Here is a 17223-nt window from a genome sequence, read left to right as displayed (position 1 = left end):
AATATACTTCTCAGGAATGTTTCAGAAGTGTTCCTTACCCCCTTGAACATGGCTCCCGTGGTCTAACTGCACGCTTTCCCATGTGAACTCCATGAGGGCACAAATCATACTACATTTAACCGTGTAACCTCTGAGCCTGTCATATAATAAGGGCTCAATGAATACTTTCTGAACACATCAGTTATTTTTAAAAATATAATAAGGTTTACTAATCTCTCTGAAGTGATCCCATTTATTTAAAGACAAAAATAATGAAAAATCCAGTAGTTCAGTTATGAACTGAATTGTGTCCTTGTTCCCAACCTTCCCCCAAAATTCGTATATTTAGGTCCTAACCCTACCTCAGAATGTAAGTGCATTTGGAGATAGGGTCTTCAAAGAGGAAATTAAGTTAAAATGAGGTCATCAAGATGAGCCTTAATCCAGCAGGATTAAGAAGAGATTAGGACACAGACATATACGGAGGGAAGACCATGTGAGGACACAGGGAGAAGGCCACCCACAAGCCAAGGAGAGAGGCCTCCTGAGAAACCAACCCTACAGACACCTTGATCTCAAGACATCTAGCCTCCAGAAGCACAAGGAAATAAATTTCTGTTGTTTAAGTCCCCCGGTGTAGAGTACTTGTGATGGCAGCCCCAGCAGACGATGACAGGCCTAGAGCCTGTCCTGTATAGGGCATTTTTAACAGAAAGGCAAAATAACATGATGTGTGTGTGTGTGTGCATGCCTGTTTAGCTGCACACTGCCAAGTAGACAATCTGCTAGATATCTCCCTTGGCAGGCTGTGCTGGCAAGATTTAGATGGTGCGCTACTCTGTGGAAGGCAGGGCCCACCTCCATCTGGCCTCTCCCTGTGCACTAAAATTGGATTTAAAAGAAAAGAGAAATGAAAGGAAACCTCCTGATCAGGCTCCAGCTCCAGCTCTACTAGAAGAAAAGCACAGCTTTAGGTTCTGAACCACCAGCCTTCCACCTGACAAAATCTACCAGCCTTTCCCCAGGCTTCCTCTCCATCCAGATCCCTTGTCCAGGGGACCTAGATCTTGAGCCTCCCTCCCTGGGGCTCCGCCCTCCTTCCCACGTGCATTGAGGAGGCTGCTGGGCCCCAGGACCCCTGCTCCCTGCACGAGCGCCTGCTGCTCCCGACCACAGGCACCAACACCCGCTTCTGTACAGCTGTGACACAGTGAGAATCCAGTCATACAGCAACTCCGGGACTCCGCGAGTCTCACAAGCAATTCTGCGCACAGCCACCTGGGTTTACTGCGTTGGAATTCTATAAATATTTATCTACACTGAGCCTCAGCCAGCCAGCGGGGGCATCAGGCCAGAGTCTGTTCATCTCATGGCAGAGACCAGTGGGAACCAGGGGACAGCACGGGGACCCAGAGGGTCACACACACCCAGGCACCATGGGGAGGAGGCGTCGGGGGAGACGGAGTTGTCTCAGAGTCCACTAATTGGCCACAGAGGATGTGTGGTCATACCAGACTTTCCCACCTAAGTTCCTGAGAAATCTCTACAATGTTTGAGACACTTAACAAACACTGGGTAGTTACATTTGAAATGAACGCTTAAACTGCTACTCCCTTTTCAACAGATGTGAAGATTTCTAAGCTAGTCAAAGGAAAAGACGTATTTTTCTCTGGATTTAATAACACAGAGCTCCATGAGTGTGGGCTCTGGAGCCAGACTGGCCCAAAGCCCGGCTCCCTCCATTCACTGCAGGGTGACCCTGGGCAGGTAACTCAAGCACTCTGGTCCCAGTTTCTTCATCTATAAAACTATAAGACTAGTACTTCCCCCATAGGGTTGTTAGAAAGCTAAAATGCCTTACTACTTGGAAAGCCCCTAGAACAGTACTGTGACCGGAACATAGAAAGCAATAATAAGTGTTAGCTACAAACACAGTGAAAGAGAATTTCCCGTAAGAACTGCCAGGCAAGCCCCGAGAGGAAGTGACATACCTTAACTTTGGAGTTCTCTATCAAATGCTGAGCCATGGATTTGATCAAAACTTCAAAGAAAAACCATGAATACTGAAAGAAACAAAAGAATCCAGTAAGGAAAACAACAAATCAGAAGGTGAGACATTTACTCCCTTAGGCTGACAATGTCACTGACATGAAACAAGTGTGACCTGAAAACACAGCTGAGCCTCTTGGCGAATGGCTGTCAGAGCAGAGGTGCAAGGCAGATGCACCCGCTTCCACGTGTCCAACAGTAAACAATGCCATATACTCAGCAGACACTCAGCACGGCACAGCCAACCATCGGTGCCAGCTCATTCGGCACTGGCCTTTCCTCTCGGCTGGGTCCCACCCGTGGACACTTGCCTTTGTAGTCTCTAACTCAGTGTCCTCCAACGGTTTGAATATAATGACTGTGAAACTGAATACAGTAACACCTTGCGGCTCTGTTAGGAGCACAGGTATGAGCAGCAAAGTCGGCGCTGAAGAACTAACTGTTACCCCCTTTCAGGAGGTGGTGATTGTCTCCAAAAGCACACAAAGAGGGTGAAATCCATCAGGCCATGAAGTCTGAATTTTCTTCGGTTTCAATACCACAGAGCCACACTGGCCCTCCCAACATACCTTAAGTAGTTTGTTGCTGGTGAGGAAATCGGCGGAAGGCTTGAGAATTGTGGTCATGGATTTGGTCAGCTCTTCGTGCACCGTCTTGTATTCAGAAGCAATATACGGCTCAGCCTTATAAGCATACTTTGAAGAAAAGGGAAAGATATTTTAATGCACTGGTTCTCCAAGTTGGGCTGAAAGCTGGAGAGGCTCCAAAGGATGGAGATCAGGGAGCGAGATACAACTGCATGGGTGGGAGAGGAAGGCGTGGAAACGGAAGGTGGGAAGGGTGGTTGTCATGTGACAGGAAGAGGGAGCCCAGGGTGTCTAAAGGGAGCCCATCAAAACATGTGAATCACCTGACTCAGCTGGTGGGACCTCCAGCCCAGAACTCCACCTCCCAAGGACTTTAAGCAACATGTCGCATGACACTCGGGAACTGATTCCCTAAAGCACCCCAATTTTACTTTTTGAGCTAATACATAACTATAATTCACAGAGGTGTTGAAGGTTAAATAGAACACGTGTAACTTTTTAGAACAGTAAAGGCCACCGTGTTCACGGAATATTGTATGTGAATGACGAACTTGTTGATGTTTATCCTAACGGCATCTCTTACTTTCCTTCATAGTCTTCTAATTCGATGGTGGCCACAGCTAACCTTCCCATCCTTAAATTTCTATGTCATTTGGGTCACATTATTTGCAAAACCCATTAAAGGACGAAATGTAGCTGAAAGAATGAAATTAAGTAAATAAAGGAATGGCTACCCCTCTTTGGACTTCCCCGCGTTCAGGTGCAAGCACCTGCCATAGGCATAGAAGATAAAGCAGAGGTGTTAAGTTTCATCCCAAATGCATCCCCAAATGACTAGATTTAAAAAACTAAGTCCTCAGAAGGAAAACTGGAGAGCCACAGATTTAAATGAGCGGGGCAGTTTCATTTACATACCTTAACATATGACCTCAAGTGGCTCTCCAATCCTTCCTCATGGCACTGGGCAACCACGTGAATAATGACCCTACACACCACAGGAATGAACAAAGCAATGAATAGTAATGTGACAATGGAAACATTTCATTATTATCACAGTAGTAGTAGAACAATGATGATGCTATTGGCACCACAGGAAACGAGGAAACAAGGAATCAGACGGGGTCCCCGCGTATGGGATCAAAAGAAATTTCTTAACTATAATGCTCAACACATCCTCGCATCCCAGATACGTATGACTGTGCTCCAGATGCGGACAGACTGAAAGGGAAGAAGAGCATCCACCTCTCTCTGCCTCTCTCACCGTGTCACGTTGACGGCGACTTCCTCCTGGGTTGCTCGGGTGAGGACACGGAATAGCTGGTTTAGGATGGTGGGCAAGAAGGCGATCATCACGTGACCTTCCATCGCGTGCAGGCTCTACAGACGTGGAATGGCAAAGTTCGTGTTATCTTTTTAAAAGTAAACCAACCCCAAGAAGTTTCCACTTAGTTCCAAATAAGGATGGAAGAAATCCATCTTAAACAAATGGAGACAGTGGCAGGCAGACTAATGGACAAAGATGTCCACGTCCTAAACCCCAGAACCTGTGAATGTGTTACATGGCAAAGGGGAATTAAGGCTGCTAATCAGCTTAGCTGGCCTTGAGACAGGGGACTCTGCTGGATTATCCAGGTGGGCCCGAAGTAATCACAAGCATCCTTAAAAGTGGAAGAGGGAGGCAGGAGAGTGGGGGGAAGAATGCTCAGAGATGCAGCATTGCTGGCTTTGAGATGGAGGAAGGGGCCACAAGCCAAGGAATGAGGGCAGCCTTTAGGAGCTGGAAAAGGACAGGAAATAGATTCACCCCTAGAGTTTCCAGAAAGGAACTCAGCCCTGTTAATAACACCCTGGTTTTAGCCCAGTGAGACCCGTGTCAGACCTGTGACCTACAGGAAGTGTAAGAAAACAAATTTGTGTTGTTTTAAGCCACCATTTTGTAGTAATTTGTTACAGCAGCAATAGAGAATGAATAAAAGGCTCTTATTCAAGTCACATGGCTCTTATGATGTAGCTGAAAGGGGACCTGGAGCAGTAATTTCAGAATCCCCATTCCATTTTCCTTGCTTACATCAAACAAATTCCACTTCTCACGTTTCTTCTATTTTGTCCCCATGCTTAGAATGCCCTTTTTCAAAATGCTCCCCTAGAATCACGTTCTGGGTGAAACTCCCCTAGACCAACCCTCCTGCTCTCCCTGTGCCATGACTCCAGGAGCCCCCCAGCCTGCCCAAAGCTGGGGTTGGTTATGTGCATCATTTCTGGGTTCTTTGCCCACCTAGCAAGCATTCACCAAGTTTATGTTGTCCCCTACAATGAATAAGAAGTTACTTAACGGTGGGACTAAAGTCACTGCTTTTTATGTGCCTGTGACTGTGCTCTGCGCCCAGTGAGCACTCACAGGGAGGGCCTCTAAGTGGGTGGTTTTCTATGCGGAATAATGTGTTTTAGGTCCAGCCTGAGAAAAGGATATGTGGGGCTGGAATGAAGATCACAGTGGTATTATTTCCGAATCCACTTCTTCCCACTATCTAAAACCATATAGATGCCATCAGTGTGAGGGCATCTAGCTAAGAGCAGCCTTATAAGATTTCCAAGGGGTAAGAAGAACACTCACCACCAAATAAAAAACCCAACCTACTCTACACTCATTAAAAAGGGGTTACTAAGAAAGCTATCTGATACCTTAAGGTATTTTACAAGTTCACTCCCTAAGGCTTGGGCTCCGGATTCGGTTTTCTGACAGTACTGGAAAAAATTATGTAAGTGCTGATCCTGGGGAGATAAAAGAAGAAAAGAAAATGAAAGCTTATTAGCATATCTGCTGTGGAAACAGAAGTATTCGCTTCTTGCAGCATGTATGTTTTATTTAGACTACAAAACATCATATAAAAATGAAAGCATCAAAGAGATAAAAACAAAAATAAATTTAAAAAAAGATTTCAAAGATCCTCCAACAAATGAGGAAAACTGTTGAGAAATGTTACTTGTACTATTCATTTATATCATTACATGAGAGCACCTTATATGCACTTTCTTTCTTCAAAAAAGGACTTATAGAGTGAAAATATATCCATGTAATATTTCAGTTAGGATTTTATCTTGCCAAAACATCATGCAAATTCATTCACAAAGCAATCACTGCTAATTTTAATGGAACAGCACTTACCTGAGTATACACTGTGGAAACCAGATGAGTTGAAACTTTCAGCAGTGGCTTGCTTCCATCTACCCATTTAATTTCTGGACCATAATGCTGAAAAAATATGGAGGGAAGAAACATCCCAACAGATTAGTGACATTAGCTTCAAACATCATCTTCAGTGAAGGTACTGATGAGGTGCTGAAGGCCAGCCAGCCTCAGTAACTTGATATTTACGCCTGGCTCACAGCAGGAATGTAACCAGTACTAATTTCTGCCTACTTTCTTCTCCCAAGTACAATGCTCTTCTTACTGGATATTCTAAGCTGTCTTTTCTGTGTACTTGCAGCTGAATGAATTACTGGCCATTTGAGAGGGAAAGACTCCCAATTTCACCAATGACTTAACCAAACCTGAGTTCAGGGTTCTGAAAGTCATGGCATAAGGTACCAGAAAAAGTAAATAGGATAGTTAAGTATTCCTGGCACAGGCAAAGGGTCCATCACCTGTTTGTGTTTAGTTTTATTTCTGAAACCTCTGTTTTTCTCATGTTCAGACTAGGAATAATAACTGAATGTTATATGATTTACCCTTATTTTGGAATATTTTAACTATTTGTTCATAACATGGGCCCAAATTTGGCACTATTTAAATGCAGAGAGATATTAAAAGCCATTCACAATGAAACAGAACAGATCTTAACTAAGCATGTTATAAAACTGAAGTCTATAACATTTAAGATGGCTGAAAAGAATATAAAACCAACAAACCAATTGGAGAAATCAGAGAAAATTCAAGCTCTAATCAATCAGAAATGTATCAGAGTGGACTACCATGTGGGTGAGAGATTTGCTTACTAGACTTAACAATAAGTTGGAAGACAATTCCTAACCATTTGCATGACTCTAAGAACCTATCTTTATTTGAGCACGGCTAGTTTTCAGAGACAAACTTCCATCTCATACAGTACCTCCAAGTTTCCATTTCCCTGCTGAAGCACTGCTGGTTCAGGGCTTATAAAATGCCCAAATTCCAGATTGTGGTAACTGTTAACAGCACTGCCTTCCAGTGGCCTAAGTTTACTTGTAAATGAATAACTAAAACCAAAATGTGGGACTGGCAAAAATACTGCATGCTTTTGTGTGTTACTGTCGTTTCAGCTGATCTTTAATGCTTTCTGAAGGAAGTGCGATCAACCAATCTTAAAGTACTGTACCCTGCCCATCCCAAGCTCCTGGTAGCCAAGGTAGCCGGACGGGAGATTGGCTGAGACAGGGATGTGCTGCTCGCTAGTCACCACCCTTCCATCTTTCAGGAGAGGAAGCCAGGAATATCCGACTGTTGAAACAAAGAACAAAAAAATCACCGTAAGTGTAGGAAAATGTATGAAGACAGCCATGTTACTAAATTGCCTGATCTTTTAAGAACTGTTTATACCAATCAGAGTAAGAAACTGAAAAGGCCCTGAACATAGTCTCTGCAGAACAGCGTCTATAATGTACTCTGGCCTCTTTGGGATTAGAATTCTAAAATTATCTCCTATAAAATGGACGTATGTGAGCCAGGCATGCTACCTTTACAAACGTCATCTAAAAACGCCTTCACAGAAGGATGCAAATTCAGAATCGAAACAAAATTTAAGAACCTAATGTGTAAGTTGTGAACAATCAAAGGAATGATGAAATTCAAACCTTGTGTTTCAACAACATCCTTCTTCTTTGTGCTTCCTTTGCTTGAATTATCACAGCTGACGTGGAAAAATGTGAACAGCAAGTGGTGCTTTTCATGTAGCTGGGTGGGCAATTCTATTTTAATCTGCAAGGAAGACAAAATAACAATCTTTTTTATATTCCAAAACAACACCGTGTCACCCATGTACAAACGTGCATTTGCTCTCCAAACGGATTTAACGTTTGCAGTTAAAGAGAGCTGAGACTGTAAAGCTGTGCTAAGGAAGAAATGGATCCTTAATACACTGTACTGGTCTAAATGTTTGTGTTCCCCACAAATGCATATGTTGAAATCCTAGCTCCAAAGGTGATGGTATTAGTGGGGGGGGCCTTTGGGGTGATTAGGTCATGAGGATGGAGCCCTCATAAATGGGATTAGTGCTCTTGTAAGAGATCCTATAGAGCTCCCCGGCCCTTCCTGCCGTGGGAGGACACAACTGAGAAGTCTGTGACCCGGGAGGTGGCCCTCACCCAACCATACTGGCACCCTGATCCTAGACTTCCAGCCTCCAGAACCGTGAGCAATTAATATCTGCTGTTTACAAGCCACCCAGTTGGTGGTATTTTGTTACAGCAGACTGAATGGACTAAAAACATTCACTGACCAAAAACAGGAGCATTGGTATTTCAACTCTAGAAAGAACTGGAAAACTCATGACAGAAACCACTTCGTTAACTTCACACAGCCAAGGCTAATGAAAAACCAGGTTTAAACATTTAAAAGTAGGATTCATATAGTAGTTTTAGTGAACTGCATTATAATTCTACATAAGGAAACCCAAAAATAAGAAAGGAAGATTCTCAGGTCCAACAAGTATTTAACTATATACTTAAGTATGCATATGAACGGAAATATTAATTGTGGTAGTGATAACGGGAGGAATTTTGACTTTTTCTTTTCTATATTATCTGCATTTTCCAAGTTCTTATTTTTATAATAAATGTTACTTTTATAATTAGAAAAATTATGGAAAATAAATATTTCAACATTTAGTTCTATTACTGTAATTTCAGCATGCAGCTTCTCTTGAATTCTGGTTTACTAAGCAAAGAAACTGGAGTTTTCCTTAAAACTGGTAAAATTGGGTTTTCTCTTGAAAACCTCACTTACCTCATCATAAAATTCTGGGTTTTGGTGATGGTGTAAAACTGCAGCAAAGGCGCTTCTTGTGAATACTGGCCCGCCAGGTCTGCCATAAATGCACTAAAATAAGAATTAGCAAAGGGAGACACCAGTCTTCAATTAATAGAGTAAGAAATTAAACTCAGATGTGTTGTAAAGAAAGCAGCATTCCTACAGCATAAACTAAGCCACCTTTGATGGATTTCTCCTGCTTACAAGACTCCAGACCCACAAGCCCTCTTACTGCTAGATCCTACCCACCCCCGGCTCATCTCCCAGCCCTCCCCTCCACTCCCTCCCCCACCCCTCCATGCCCCGGACAACACCTGCTCACTGCTCACTTTCACCTCCATGCCTTTGCCGACACAAACTCTCGGTCTGAACGCCCTTCCCTCCCGTGCACAGCAAGCAAACTCTCACGCATCCTTCAAGAAACGATTCATTCCTTCCTGTGTCGCCTCGGCAATGTTTTATACTAATTATTCACTATTTCTGTACCTTCTGCGTGCCAGGAGCTTTTTCCTCCATGACTGCCTTTCCCACTAAACTGTGAATTTCTTGAGGGCAAAACTATATTATATTCTTTGCATCTTTATCTCCTTCCCTTCTTGGAAAGTCATTTCCACACAGTTACAGTAAAGAATTTGGGCTCTGGAGCCAGAATGCCTGGGTTTGAACACCGGTTCCACTAATATATGGCCCTGAGCAATTCATTTAAATTCTGTGCATTAGTTCCCTCATCTAAAAAGAATTCAGATAATAATAGTTCCTAACTCAGAAGACTGTTATGAGCATTAAAGGAGCCTAATTACCTATAGGGCTCTACGAGCAGAGCCTGGAATATAACAAACACTCAATAAACATCACCAATAATCTACTATTATTATTACATACTAGAATAAACATTTTCAAGTTAGGTGCATGATATGTTTACTGAATTGAACACGTATAAGAAAACCCCCTCCCTAAAGAGTATAACAAAACAGACATTATCAATTAAGAACAAGAACTCAATTATTCCAAATTCTGTAAGGTTCAGCATATGTGGTTATATTCTGTGATGTCACGTATTTTTGTGTTTGTGTCGATTAAAATGTGCTAAATCCCTTTAGTTGTACAATGTCATGCAACTGCATTTTTAAAATGGAAAATTACGAACACATAAAATACAAACCTTCAGAGGCTGAGAGTCTTCCTCATCTGAATCTTTGAATTCAATGCAAATAGCAATATTTCTAGCCTGCAGCGATAGTTAAATAACAAAGAAAAAGAAAAGAAAAGAAAACGCCAAAGTATGTAAATATTTATAAAAGAACACGAGAAGCTAAAACCTAAGAGAGCTTGGTATCAAAAATAAAACCTCAATCTTTGCACTCACCTTGGCAAAAGACTTTTGACTGTCATATTTCAAGGACTTAGGATAAACATAAAGGTGGTGGTTGTAGATGGTGTATGGCTGAGTGTGTTTTGGTATGCAGGGTACAAATTCCTCTACCTCAAACGTGATTGGCATTTTAGTACAGGTTTCAAATTGCTTCGTAGGAATGTATGATGAATTGACATAATCTAAAAAAATTAAAAACAAACAAATTGAAGTAAAAACCAAACAAAAACTTGTCTGTTTATTACATAGAACTTAACACTTACTAGGATAGTCTGAGGAAACATTATCAATTGTAATGTCTAGATTGCCCAAAATCACGGGGAGTTTAGCCATCTTCTCAGGTCTACAAACGAAAGAAGAGAAAAATCAAACAGGTTAGGTTAGCTCTGAATTCTAGAGCAGCACTTCCTAGAGAAATATAATGCAAGCCATAAAAGTAATTTTAAACTTTCTAATAGCTACATTTTAAAAAAGTAAAAGGAAACAGGTAAAAATTAGTTTTAAAAATATTTTATTTAACCCAACATTTAAAAAATATTATCTCAATATGTAATGAGTATAAAAAGTGTGTTCTAATTCTTCGAAACCAGGTGTGTATTTTACACTTGCAGCTCAACTCAGTAGGACCTGCTGAATTTCAAGGGCTCGACAGTCACACATGGCTAGTGGCTACTGTGCTGGACACCACGAGTCCAGATAAGAATATTAGCAAAATGTTATAGCGGAAGTCTTCCTGAACCACTCCATCCTCAGCATACATTCTTGGCTCATGTGGAATCATGAAAATTCAGAAGCCATCTTAGGCTCCAATGTCTAGTGAAATGCCAGATACAAAGAAGGTACTCAGTGAAATGTCTGGTGTTTGTATTTGGTCTGACTCCATACAATACAGGAATGTCCTCTGTGACGTTCCTGACCTGTCTCAGCCCTTCCTAGTGACATGGAAATCTTCAACATAGGCGTTTCGATACCCAGATTGCTCTTCGTCACAGCATGGTAAAATTCACTTCTCTGAAGCTTCCACTCATCAAGGACCATAGTTCTGTTTCTCTGTGTAACACTTTTAACCACCTATACACAGCTATCACACCTTCCTGAAGTCCTGGATTCTCAGCCCTTTTGCATCTCCCTCCAATGCCATTTCTCTCACATAAGAACATCCCCTTTACATCATGGCTCCCAGAACTGCATAGATAAGGCCCAGTGTGGTCTGCCCAGGTGGGGTAGAGCAGCTGTCTGGTTTTGAACAATATACCCTTCTACTGATGCAGCCAAAATTCTATTACTTTTAAACAGTCACACCACCGTAGTGACGCACATTAAATTTACAAGCACCTAAACTCCCTAATTTTTTTTCCATATGCTTCACTATCGTGCTATATGTTTCCATCCTGTATTTATACAATTATGTTTTTAGAAGTCAGAACAGGATTTGATTTTTGTCTCGGTGAAATTTTATCTTTTTATGATCGAGTCATTCCAGTTGATCAAAACCCTCCTAAATCCAGATTCTAACATCTAATGTATTAGATATGCCTAAAAGCTTTATGTCATGAAGACATTCATCAGCACCTTACATTCTCATAAAAGTCACTGATGAAGAGAATGCACAGAATATTGCAAGAAGCAGCTCCTTCTCAAACCTCTAGAGGCTCATCGCCAGACTGATACTAGCCACTCATCACCCCTCCTGGCTTCTGGTCACTCCAGCACTGAACAACTGTCCACTCTCTCACATGCGCTACACTTCTCTGACCCGTTGGTCATCTTAGAATATACACTTTGCATTCCTCTGCTGGACCAGCGTGGTAACCCAACTAAAAACAGAGAAGCAGAAACGTGGCTAGGATAACTAGTTCTATGTGACGTGACTTGTTTCTAGAACACAGAACACTGCCTCCTGGTTCTTCCTCGGCCACCTGTTTAATAATGTCTTTGAGAACACTGGCAAGAAACATCACAGCTCAGCGGCCAACAGATTCAGCATTTGGTTTTGTTCCCAGTTTTGAAAAGTTCCTAACTCCTGTTTTTAAGATTCCTCAGACATTATTGTTGTCTTAAGCAATCTCACATGTAACTTAAAATACATCTTGTGGTATTGTGGATCTGAACCAGGAGGTCCCTGACAGTTCCAAATTCTTGCTTTCACATGACTGCCGCCTACATTGAGCACAGTCATCTTTGCCCACCACCAGCTCCAACTTACAGAATCACTTTCTCTCAGGGTTCCTCTCATTTCCACTTGTCTTTTGTTTACATCTGAGTTTAAATGAACAACTCCTTGAAATCCTGAGAGAGATAACTGTCAGGAAAGCAAGTCAACAAATATTCATCATTCTGCCTTCAGTTAAAAAGATTGCTGGCCAAAAGATGTCCAGGTACTGTCCAGCATTACCCCGATACTTTGTCCCTGTGCCATTGTGTGATTTGTTCACAAACACAGTAACCTTTTCTTCTAACAGGAAGACTGTGCCTTCGACAATCATTTCCTGGGAGCTGTCAGTGGCTTCCCAAGCACTGTTAACTACCACAATGATACTCCGCCAGAGCCTCCCTCACCTTCACCCAAAGCTCCTGGGGCATCATCCCTCAGACCAGGGGGTTTCTATGCAGGTATAAATTTTCTTGATGTATACTGCCTTGCTCCACCTCTTCATTTGAGCAACTTAACTCTGCAACATACCATAAAACTCTGTGTTGACAAAATCTTAGAGACACCTACAGAGTTGTATCTGCTTCCTTGAGTCAGAAATATTATGTTTAATGTAAATGATACTTTTAAATATACCATAAGTACTCGAGAGTACTATATTTCACCCCTTCCTAGTTATTTCTACCTGTGGATAAATATATACCTTCTTCAAGATTTTTTTTTTTTTGGTTATCTCTATGACATCATGCCCATATAAGTTTGAGAGATTTGGATTTCTAAGCAACAAATTTTAATTAAATTATCTTCATTCACTGGAACTCTTTCTACGATGTGTTACTTACTTCTGTGTCTAACTATACTTACTTCTTATTGTTTCCTCCCTCTACTGACAGCTTTATACTTACTTCTTTTTCTGTTTCCTCCCTCTACTGACAGCTTTTACTTCTAGTTGCTACTTCTGTAGCAGCATTATTTCCATTCATTTCCAAGCAAGCACGGATCTGAGCTTAGTTCCATATCAGGTAGCACAGGGACTCTGTGGAAGCTGTTTCTACCAACTCAGTTTTTTAAAACATAATCTTAAACCTATTTTAAAACTTTATGATTTTTATTGAACTTGGCTTATTAGAGATCAAAACGTCACACACATCAAAAATTCTACTGTCTTTTATATGAGCATTTCCAAAGTGATGGGGGGGGCGGTGTGTGCCCAAGCATGTGTTGCACAAAGAGAATTCTCTCATATCCGGAATTAGTTTGGAGTTTTTTTAATGCTAAAAATTAGTACCTACATTCTATGTGAAACTTATGAAAGAATGCTTGAGCATGAAAACCCATCTTAAAACTTCACTGATTAAATAAATGTGTAATGGAGATGCATGTACGGAGTCTGGCATTTGGAAACTGCTTCTGTCTACATGTGAACTTAAGAGTGAGGCTCAAACTCCCTCTCTTGGGAAAAGGAAAGGTTTTCTTTTCCCACTGCCCATACGTTCCTGCTGGTTCAACCACTCCCTCAGAGGAAAGGGCAATGGTATCACAAACTAGCAGTCATCCCATGCCAAGAGGGTTGGTGTCTTTACCTTTGTGTTTCTGGAGCTTGGCCTTCCCTTCCCTACTTCCTATATTGACCCATTAAAGTGATCAATTGGTAATACAGACATGCTTGGGTGTGTTGTTGGTGTGAGTGTACTCTTCTAACTGCATTTTGTAAAAGGAAATATTCCCTAAAAGCTTTTCTGTCACTTAAAAATATATATATGATTGAAAGAAATTTGAGATATTTTTGTTGAAACAAAACCACTGAATTTATGTCTATGATAAATTTCAATAAGCATCTATCAAGTGTTTACGCTGTGCTACAATGCGCACTACACTAGGCACCGGGGACAGAAGACAAACAGGATCCGATTCCCGTCCTCAAGAAGCCAAAAATCCAGTAGATATTGTCAACTATTTAAGATACAGGATGGCAACTACTTCTGTAGCGTGTATACAAACGTCTACTGAGAAGTGGAGGGTCTAGACGTATTGAGAAGGAACAGGGGACGCGACCAGCACTCACGGTGAGAGGAATCACCCTGCCAGGCGTTCTCACTGATTCCCCCCACAGTTCTAGGAGGCAGGGCTATTATTATCCCCCCTTAAAAAGAAGAGGACACTCAAGCACAGAGGCCAAGTGACCTGCCTGAGATCTCCCATCACGGAAGTGAGTTACGGATTAGGCTGCAAACAATAGTAATGTCAAACTTGGGTACAGAGAATAGAGAGGTACAAATAAATGCAAATATGTAAGCCTCACGCAGAAACACTTATAGCATTATTACCTAAACTACTTAATATGGTAGCATTTAAAAAACGGTCTGCATTTTAAAGAAAATGTTCTATGTTTATACTTTGCCTTCAGATCCGCCGCAGAAATAAGACAAGACACAGCCATGAGCAAATCAAACAAACGTAAAAAACCACGTCCCTCTTCTTGGATAGATACTTCCTGGAGCACATATGTTAGCAATACCATCTATCTGACAGAATTATTTCCTTACTAAATCGTGGAATGTCTCCTCTGATAATCACTACAAGGGAGAGGGGCAAAGTGGCTGATGAGCTTTGCCAGCTGTTTTCTAGACACTAGCACAGCTTCAGAACATTTTTCTCAACCATTGTTAAATGGCATTTTGAGACAATCATGGGAGCAGAAACCATAGCTTTGGATCCAAGCTGGTGCCCAAGCCACTGATATGAGATTATCCTTTGTTAAAAAAAAAAAAAAAAAACACACACACACACACACAAAGAGGAAAGAAAAAGAGCAACACTAAGGTTTTTTAAAAAATGAAAAAAGGGATCCTCCACTCCCCTAACTCAACTGTGAAAAACACACAAAGAAACACTGGCATTTCTTTGGATTCTTCCTGAAAAAGGACAGCAGCTTTCCTCGTGCCACTGCATTTTCTGCTGCTGACAGCATTGGGTCTCTATTTTCGGGTTTCTGAGTCTCTCGCTGGCCATCTGGACCACACTCTTCCCAGGAAACCCTTCCTACTGAAGGCCTGTTGTGCAGGGAGATCCCACCCTGTGCTCGGGACCAGCGGAGGCTTTGCTCTTTGCTGCCTGGTCACAGGCTCTCTGCTCGGATCATGTTTTGATTGATGAACCTGTGAAGTTCCACCCTCCAGGTTCCACCCAGGAAGCCAGACCTTCAGCTGGGACCACCCCCAAAGAGCAGCCACTGCGGCGGGAGCTTCAAGCTAACCAGCCTAGGGAGTGACTTCTGAGACAGGGCTCCCGACCCCCATGGCACGTAAGAAACTTCACTGTCTGTTTTGTTGGAATATGTGGGTAAATGTTAGTTAAAAAAGAAAAGTTCATGTAAAATCATGGAAAGCTACAAAGTGGAAAGCGAAAAATCACCCATAAACCCATCCCTCAGAGAAAACCATGACTACCATTTGGTGTATAACCCAAATGACTATTTTTATGTCCTTCTATCTTTCCATCTAGCGAGCTATTCGCCTATCCATTTCTTCATTTATATACAAAAAGAACTATATGAAATATATTCTTTTCAAAAACGACGTCACATAGATACACTTTCTCCTCCTTACCGGTACAGTGAGCCCACCTTCCTACGTGAGTACACAGAGACCTACGGCATGATTGTTGAGAATCGCATGGTAGGCTAGTGAGAGGAAACTGTAATCTATTTAACTCAAGGTGACTAGAGTTTTTTAAAAAATCAACTTTTTATTCTATAAGCAAGGCTGAATATTTCCTGAAAATCAAATAAAAACTTAACAATACTCTATGACAACACAGTATGTATAACAATACACTACCCATTACCAATAAGTAAAGGTTTTTGAAAGATGTTAATTATGACTCTGTTTAGAATTCTGAAAAAACAGAAGAGAGAGAAGTAAGAAAAAAGGTGAAAATGAAGTTAAAGAAAGCTAAACAGCCCTTCTGAATTCTAGGTAAACTTATATAGTTACTCTGAAATGCATTTTTTCAAGTAAAAAAATCAGACTGAAAGGCACTTAAGGTATAGAATAGTTACTGGCTGGCTCTTGGCTCTTCTTCTCATTTCATTATCTTTTAATACCCTCAGCTCTGTCTCCTTCCCAGAATTTTCCCAGAGAAAATGTAAAACCCACGTCCCTAGCAAAGGAAGTCCATGTCATAGGTTCAGCAGTGAACTTCCTACAACGGAGCACCAGAACAGCCTGGTGGCTAAGGGCCCAGATCCTCAGCCACCTGACTGCCACCAGCAGCACAATGCTGGACACCTCACTCAGCCTGTCTCTGCCCTATTGCCATGGGTTGAATTGTGTTCCCTGAAAAGATGGTGAAGTCCCAGCCCCCAGTACCTACGAATGTGACCTTATTTAGAAACAGGATCTTCACAGATGTAATCAAGTTAAGATGAAGTCATTAGGGTTGGCCCTAATCCAATGATGTGTTCCTATAAGAAGAAGGAAATTTATAGACAGAGACACACAGGAAGACAGCCGTGTGAAGACGGGAGGCAGAGACTGAAGTTATGCTGCCAAAAGCCCAAGAATGCCTGGGGCTCCCAGATGATGAAAGACACAAGGACAGATCCTCCCCTAGAGATCTCAGAGGGAGCGAGGCCCTGCCAACACCATGACTTCAGGCTTCCAGCCTCTAGAATTCTGTTGTTTTAAGCCACCCAATATGTGGTGCATTGTTAGAGCAGCTCTAGGAAACAAATACCCTCACTAACATAGGTCAAGCACTTAGAACAATGCCTGTGAACTGTTAAGTACTATATGAGCTACTATCCTTCCCCCCATCACCCATTCAGTTAATGGTACCACAAATCACTCCATCGTGCAAGTCAGAAAACTGGGAGTTATTTACCTGAGACTACCACCCATTTCTCTCTCCTTCCACCCTAACACCCAACCAGGAAGCCAAGACCTAGTAACTGCACCTGTCTAACATGACGTGAACTAGTTCTGCTTCCTACTCTTCCTACGTCCACTTGCGACGGCTTTGCGGAGTCCTTGCCCACCTCTTGCCGAAGGTTCCTCAATTGTCTCTTTCCTCCCTGGGC

General features: G+C 41.9%; 1 protein-coding gene across 24 annotated transcripts in view; it reads right to left on the bottom strand.

Annotated features, from left to right (window-relative positions):
• Positions 1-17223, bottom strand: part of DOCK9 (dedicator of cytokinesis 9) — a 324890-nt gene that overhangs the window by 85181 nt on the left and 222486 nt on the right. For all 24 annotated transcript variants that reach the window (XM_082434573.1, XM_082434572.1, XM_082434576.1 and 21 more), the window contains 12 exons: positions 10255-10334; positions 9986-10173; positions 9782-9847; positions 8596-8688; positions 7446-7569; positions 6971-7092; positions 5782-5868; positions 5298-5387; positions 3877-3992; positions 3531-3600; positions 2598-2723; positions 1971-2042 (listed from right to left, as the gene is read on the bottom strand). In XM_082434573.1, coding sequence (XP_082290699.1) covers positions 1971-2042; positions 2598-2723; positions 3531-3600; positions 3877-3992; positions 5298-5387; positions 5782-5868; positions 6971-7092; positions 7446-7569; positions 8596-8688; positions 9782-9847; positions 9986-10173; positions 10255-10334 — 1234 coding nt within the window. The remainder of the gene's footprint in view (positions 1-1970; positions 2043-2597; positions 2724-3530; positions 3601-3876; positions 3993-5297; positions 5388-5781; positions 5869-6970; positions 7093-7445; positions 7570-8595; positions 8689-9781; positions 9848-9985; positions 10174-10254; positions 10335-17223) is intronic.

This window comes from Balaenoptera physalus (assembly GCF_965194825.1).
Source record: "Balaenoptera physalus genome assembly, chromosome: 18".
Taxonomy (NCBI): Eukaryota; Metazoa; Chordata; class Mammalia; order Artiodactyla; family Balaenopteridae; genus Balaenoptera; species Balaenoptera physalus.
This window is presented reverse-complemented; position numbering and strand designations above follow the sequence as displayed.